This window comes from Ostrea edulis, chromosome 5, assembly GCF_947568905.1.
Source record: "Ostrea edulis chromosome 5, xbOstEdul1.1, whole genome shotgun sequence".
NCBI classification, from domain to species: domain Eukaryota; kingdom Metazoa; phylum Mollusca; class Bivalvia; order Ostreida; family Ostreidae; genus Ostrea; species Ostrea edulis.
Window position 1 is genome coordinate 89,585,373 of NC_079168.1, and position 8,067 is coordinate 89,593,439.

An 8,067-nucleotide genomic window follows, 5' to 3' on the forward strand; every position below is an offset into this window, starting at 1 on the left:
AGTGTAATTTAATTACAATCTTGATAGTTTTCTTATCAATGTAAGATACAATACTAATTTTTCTCAAAGCGCTGTATAATGTGCATTATATATAAACACTTCTAAACAAACTTCTCCGTGCATTCTACTCATTGATTCACATGAAACTCACCTAATATATTAATTACTGGAGCACACACTTCAACAGTTGCATTTAAGAATTCGTTGATCAAACAGTGATATCTAAACTTTTGTCTTTCGGTACAGGGTTGATTAATGTCTGCACATTTTTTCTGTTTTGACCGCTCATGCCACTCAGTCGATGTTTTAGGACATCCTTCTACATACTTTACTGTTCCGTGTGACGCTGGGCAGGGGTCAGATGCTTGTAGCACTTCCACCTAGAATAATGTTCGTCGGTGTTCTTCAACAAGTTAGAAATGTATAACAATATTACTCTTTTCTCTATTCTACTCCTCTCTATTTCATAATCATAACGTGTACCACATCAAATGAAAATTTCGTTGAGATATGTGTTGTTTATTTCTTATATCTACTTTCATTTCTGTGGAAATCTCTAATCATTCAAATAGACGTACTGTATTTCAACTGTAGTCCAGCTGGATGTGTCATTACTGGTGGTGTCGATATAGATCAAAATGATGACCTAAAGTCATTTATTCTAAAATGTCTGAAATTCAGGGCTAATTGTTTGTTATCTTCACTTTTTCATTAAACCATCGCGATTGTGTTGTATAACAAATCGTAAAATTTTAGCATCGTGGAATTAGAATAACTTGCAATATTCCATTATCACCAGCACGAAAAGGTGAAGATAACGAACAGTGATCGATCTGAAAACTCCTATATAGAATACAAAAGTAAGAATAGGCGACCACGGACCCCGGGGCATGCCAGAGGTGGGACGAGGTGTCTAAGAGGAGTAAGCATTCCCTGTCGACCGGCCACATCCGTCGTGAGCCCTATATATTCAACAGGTAAACAGAGTAATACGTTGTTAAAATCAGTGTGTACATACGGTCTAACAATTGGTATAAAACACGGCAGACAGCATTTGACTTAATGACAGGTTGTATTGATAAATTAGATCGTTATAAGGACCATAGAATTGGAAAACCTGGCTTTAAACAAGATGTTAAAACTCCTGTAACATTAACTCATTTGTCAGTAGCCTGCCTCGATTTAAAAACTGGTCATACGCAGAACAAGCTCTTGCATATAAGATACAAACACCATATGCAGGTGATAATGGAATATTGCTACATAAATATGGAAAGTTGACGATGGAGAACATGAAGTCATCCCGATTGTGATAAAGCTGAGTTGTTGATTTGCCGCTATATCTAGATCGGTCGTTGTAGCTCAATGGTAGCGTGTTCGTTTCGAAACCGGGAGATCGTGAGTTCGATCCCCACTCGTGCCATGGCCGCATCAAATCGAAGCTGTAAACATGAACAGTGATTGCTCCTTCGCCAAACGCTCCATATTTAGAAGTGAGATTTGAGGGTCTTTCTAATATGACCTTAAAGACCCAACTTTAAGTTAACACCCCCCAATTGTTAGCTGTCTGTCAATCAAACATTTAACAATAGATCTCAGGTGGAGTGACATCTGCAGAAACTGTGGTCTAGAGCTACCCAAGAGGTGTTTTGATAACAATTATAACACCCTGTATTCTAGAGTTTTGATAGCATTGACCTGTCCACAACTGCTATTTTCTCATAATTCAATAATTGTTTTTAAAAAGACGCCTGAACAACGCAATTGTAATATAATTGTAATTTCCCCCCTCTATATACATGTATTATAAATTACATAATCAAAAATCAAACAATAATTTGCCCATTAATTTCTAAAACTTGTAACTTATTGAAATAATTTATATTCTCAATTTATTAGATCTCTATATTTATAAAAGAAATTATTCATTGAGCCAATGACTGGGAGTAAAAGAGAGAAAGAGGGGGTGGTGTAGACTGTGTCATCTAGCCATAGGGATACCACCATTATACAAACACTATGACCACAGAAACACTGCAGACGGCCCTGAGAGTTGACCCTTCCTGTGTACATCAAAAGTATACACAGCACCCTGATCTCTTGGCCAGGTAAATAACAATGACCATTAATGAGCTCCGCCCACATCTAGTGATCCGTGAAGAAACTGTACGGTATTTTATGTGGGTCTTTAAAAACGGAGGTCACGTGTCGTGACAGGTGTTTGCAGTTAAATAACCCTCACTACCAATCGGAACTCCTCGAATGTCTCGCGCACTCGACATATCCGATTGCCCTCACTGCTACAACCGTAAGCGCTAAACGTACCGGTAGGTCTCAACCCACTTAACTGGTACTTCACCTACAACTATAGTGACGTTCCAATCGGAGTAAACAAAAATTCGACGGAAATTAAAACAAACAGTTAACAACAACCGTCAACATCTATGCTCAATAATTATCTTCGTGTAAAGCAGATGTGAAAGACTCTATGGTGTCTTTTATTTCGAGTTCACTGGGATATATCGAATCGTCAAATGAATGAAAATGATTATTGTTAATAGATAAAACGTCATCGATAAATGTAATTGTCGAGTTAAAATGGAGCGCCAAATTAATATAAATTCAAATAATTGATATATTTATTCATTTAAAGATATCATGAATTCAATTATCGCGCGCAATAAGTGAATTAATGCACGCCTCAAATCAAATATTACTCTCGTCATTGAATTTTAAATGCATGCATTGACTCATTTGGTAAGAGCAATAATTGATTTAATGTGCGTATTGATTCAATTGATGAGTGCAATAACAAATTTGATGCTTACATCACTTCAATTATTCATTTGATAAAGGCATCAATGTGGTGGACTTGTTGCTCGCAAAATTGTATTTGGAGCTCGATATAAATGGTTGAATTGAAGATATATTGAATTACTGTGTATAGTTGTTCTCTCTAAAATAATTATTGCGCGCCTGAATTTAATTGATACGCACTACAATTCATTTGAAGTGACCAATAATTCAATTATTGCGTGCTTCAATTGAATTTATAATATAATTAATTCAATTGAAGAAAGCAATAATTAAATCATTGCGCCTGCATTAATTGAATTGGTGCGCGTTATAATTCATTGGAAGAGAGAAAATTTAATTATAGCAAGCATCAATTCATCAACATAATTAATGAAATTATCGATCCAATTAATGCGCACAAAAATTTTCAGAATTGGAGATATCATTAATTCATTGAAGAGATCTTTAAGTGAATTATTGCGCGCATAAAATGAATAGATGATATATCGAAATAATCAATGAAAGATATCTTCAATCCTTTGAGTTTATGTTGATTTGGCGCTCCACAGTTAAAGGCCCCCATACATGTACGTTGGTTATTTAAACCTCAAACAAAGAAGATGGGTAAACTTGGCGAACAATAAGCCTATTCATGAATGGACACCAGTTGCGAATCGGGAGTTTAAAATCTGCATTGATGGTACCCGTATTCAAAATAGATACAGTACCGTACTAAAACGCTGTCCAAAATATTCAGAATTAAAAACAATTATCTAAGACTGCATTAAATCATAAGTTCAGCTTTCCCAAAACATAAGCTTATATTGGGAATTGTTTATACGATATACTTCCTCATGAATTCTTGAGATGAAACGCAATATATAAGCGTTTAACAATTTATTGTTTGGAAGATAATGGCCATAGTGGTCAGAAACAACATTTACAACCAACAACGGTGGGGCCGCCGAACAACAGGGCTCCCCACAACAACATGTGTGTGTCGTCCGAATGGCAAGTAGCCTGCCGGGTAATTACCATCAAGCTACCGACACAATCAACATACATTGTATTCAATACTGTATTTAACTTGTATTGAACCTTATTGAAATTGTCAACATCAAATAATTCATAAATGAACATCCACATATCAACATCCACATATCAACATCCACATATCAACTGTCAACATCACAATATAACATCCAATTTGAAGGTGACGATTTCGACATTTGGGCAACCTAATGAATTTTATGCACATGCAGAAAATCCAATGAGGTTGTCCACCGCCACATGGTCGGGTAGGAACCTTCAAATAATAATTGACCACTGTGCCACTGCCTATAATCCACCCCACCCCCTGTGATAAATCATATCCAAGGGAAATCTTGGCCTTTACTCTCACCTGCAAAATACTCAATTTCCCCTATTTGTTAAGAGAAAATAAATAAATAAGTCGGGTAAACAAGCCCCACCGAATAAAAACGTAGTATAGCTTACCTATGGATTGAGGATGAGTGATAATATTCCCCCGCCAACAAATACCTGTTTATCCGCCCCCCCCCTCCCCTATTCAGTCTATTCCTGCCTGCTCCATAGGGCTAACATTATGGGAGTGCCTCCAGAAAATACGGGGAAGTAGAGAGAACCAACCAGCGTAGTATCAAGGATGCTCAAAAGTAATTAATTCAAGAATTTCAAAAGTTAAATTTGGACCAAATCATTGACCCCACAAAGAATAAGCAAGCATTGAGGTTTATTTTTAAGGGTAGCTAGGTACCCAACTTTTCGAAATAAGTCGATGAATTCCCCCCCCCCCTAAACAATATTCAATCAATCAATCAAATGCACTTTGATATGAACTTTACCCTACTTTGTACCGAGACCCAGTGAGACTCTTCAACCGACTATGATCTGCGCCGGAACTGCTCATCGAAAGTTTTCACCCAGAGGAACTATCCCCAGTCCGTAACATCTCCACATGTATTTTAATCTTTCATTAGTACCATCCACAGGTCTAGATTTGTTTTTGATGGCCTAATTATCATCATGATCTATTCCAATGCAAATTGCATGGTATCATCTGGTATGGGTGTAACCCCCTCCCGTGCGCCCACAAATCTGCAGAACCTGTCTGTACATTTAAATGAACAGAGTTTGCTGTCGAAATATAGACTGTCGTCAACCGGTTCCTGTTCGGGAGCAGGCGGTTCTATCCGTCTATTAATTCATAAGGAAAAAAATAGCTAGGAAAAATTGGTATTCGAACCACAGATAGGTTTTTTTTTTCATAGAGTTGGTCAAGTGTCCATACTTTTATTTACAAAACATTTTACACCTCAACATGTACATGTACTAACATATTTTACTCAGTGCACAATGGAGACTTGGCCCACTCCATTTGAAAATCTGCTTGGAAAAGTCAAATTTACTATTATTTTGTGCGTATTTTGCGTATACGTGATTTTAAATAGGATTTTTTCAATGTTCCTTTGAAATGGGCACATCGAAAAAGCATTTTTGGAAACTATGGAGTGATCGTTGTAACTAGAATGCAAATTTTTCTTTTTCTCTTGAGTTTCAATTTTAACTGATAGTTGTCCTTCTTTGGGTACTCGGATCGATAAAGTCACCCATCTTCTTTTCCAGTACACTTTTACATTTAGAGATTGTTAATCTAAATCTGGTCTGGTTGTATATCGGTTTGGTTAACAATGTAGATGATTACTGTTTGTCGCTTTTTCGTAGTGCGTAATATGTGATATTCTTTTATAAATGCAATATATGACGCGGATTGCGTTGGAAATTTTAGGTTTGAATAACCAACAGTTTTGTGGCCTTTTCAGGGCTTCTACATATATATATATATATATATATATATATATATATATATATATATAAACGGATCGAAAAGCAATACGTCAAAGAATGACGTTAAATATCACTGTCTGTCTTCGATGCCTATCTATCAGACGCTAAAGTATAACTACGTTTCCAATCATTTTGCCTTTGATATTGATAGTCTTTTCTTCATGAATGTCACGCATTTGTGAACAATGCGCGTATGAATCTTGAGGAAAATAGTACGCCTTTTTCATGTACATGTATTTTCCAAAGAGAAATTCTTCTTGATTGTGAAACAATTCTGAACAAGAGGTACTGTGAGCAATGCTCACTAAGAATACCCCCGCTTACCCCAATTTTTCAAAGGGTGTTGTTAATAGGTATAAATTACCTCTTTCCTGAGTATAAAAATATGGTATGCCTTTGTAGAAGAAAATGGAAGATATAGTCCGAACACAAATCCATGATATAAACCTATAATTTTGACCTTGAGATCAAAGGTCAAGGTCATAAAAAGGTCATGAATGTACATGACACATAGTCTCATGGTGATACACCTATGTCTTATGGTATGACTATGTCAAAACTCTATAATCAATTTTGACATTGAGGTCAAAGTTCAAGGTCATATAGAGATCATGCAGGTACCCGACACATTGTCTCATGGTGATACACTAATGTGTCGAATATGGTATACCTATGTCAAAGAACAAAGAAGTTACGGCCCGGACACGAATCCATTGTAAAAAAAAAACAACAAAAAAAAAAACCTTTAATTTTGACCTTGAGGTCAAGGGTCAAGGTCATATAGAGGTCATAAAGGTACCCGACACATCGTCTCATGGCGATCCACCTATGTGCCAAATATGGTATGCCTATGTCAAAGAACAAAGAAGTTATGGCCCAGACACGAATCCATTGTTTAAAAAAACCTTTAATTTTGACCTTGAAGTCAAGGGTCAAGGTCATATAGAGGTCATGAAGGTACTCAACGCATCGTCTCATGGTGATCCACCTGTGTGTCAAATACGGTATGCCTATGTCAAAGAACAAAGAAGTTATGGCCCGGACACGAATCTGCACAAACAGACAGACGGACAGACGAACAGACAGAGTGATTCCTATTTCTCACATTATCACCAGTGTGAGATCGACTTTACCCATGTGAGACAGCCATGTGAGATTTTTCTGTCTCACACTGCTGCGACGTCATTTGATTGTGACGTCATATATTTTCTATGATTTACGTTACACGGTGAAGATTTACGTTACACAGTGAAGTAAAAATATTTTGCATTGTTATCTTTAAATTTTAATGTAGTATAGCTTTCTGGTGGACAACCTTGGGGTTTTTAGTTTACACTTATAGTGTAAACCATTTTCGGGTATGCTCTTTCTGCCTATCTAATTAGTTTTTGCATCGAAGTTCAAATGAGGATTTTGATAATCTAAAATTTTTTGAAAGCTCCTAATTTTATGCACTAAACTGTAGTTAAAATGTGAGAAAAATAATCCTTCATTATTTACTCGTGTGGGATAGGGAAATTCCACCTCTGGAACAAGATTCGCTGTCTAGGACTCGACAAAGCCTCGTCCAAGACTGCGAATCTTGTCCCCTCGGTGGAATTTCCCTATCTCACACTCGTACTAATGAAGGATTCTATTAATATCCCCCAGAACTTCGTTCGGAGGGTATAATAAATAAATCAATTGACTTACCAGTAACGAAAGTAGAAGAAGGAAAATCACACTCATATTAGTGAAAATAATTGAGTATCCTGAAAGACAAAAATCGGAATTTCTAAATTGTAATCGTGAATGTTTAGATATAAGAAAGCACATCCTAAAGAGTTGAACATTACAAGCTTTGAGACGACTTACCTTGAACATTAGCAATGTTGTTTCACAGTCCAATCTTCATTCTGTGAAGTCTTTTGCATTAATCGTCATGCAGAATTGTGAACTGTTATTTCAAAATAATGATTTGCTGTCTACCTGCTACCTGGTCCGTTGAATGCATTTTAAAGCACGTAGATAAAAATGCATTGACCTATTTATTTAACATTCTTTTTAAATTGTCATGCATACATACATGCATATATATAGTATGTGTTTTCCAAGCCTCGTGTATCCAATAAACGAGTACAATTAATGCATATCATAGAAATGAAAGAAGATAATGTCATGAAGTGGTTAATCTCGCATAAAGATTAATATATCTATGGACTGTTCAATTTTTTTACAAACTTGTCTGCTACCCGAGTTGAATGCATTTTAAATCACAAAGGTATACAGAGAAACTGTTCACTAGTATATACAATGTACCTGTATATATCTATCTCGGGTATCGTCATATTCTTGTTGATGTGGATCAGATTTCAATTGATTTAGTGAAGAGGTTTTGTAGAATGGGCAATGTGGAATTACGTG

General features: G+C 36.2%; 1 protein-coding gene across 1 annotated transcript in view; it reads right to left on the reverse strand.

The window, feature by feature from the left end:
* Positions 1–7,775, reverse strand: part of LOC125652361 (uncharacterized) — a 22,101-nt gene extending 14,326 nt beyond the window's left edge. The window contains exons 1-3 of the mRNA XM_056139233.1: positions 7,519–7,775; positions 7,357–7,415; positions 152–380 (exon numbers count right to left, since the gene is read on the reverse strand). Of these exons, the coding sequence (XP_055995208.1) occupies positions 152–380; positions 7,357–7,392 (265 nt within the window). The 5' untranslated portion in view covers positions 7,393–7,415; positions 7,519–7,775. The remainder of the gene's footprint in view (positions 1–151; positions 381–7,356; positions 7,416–7,518) is intronic.
* Between the last annotated feature and the right edge of the window lie 292 nt (positions 7,776–8,067).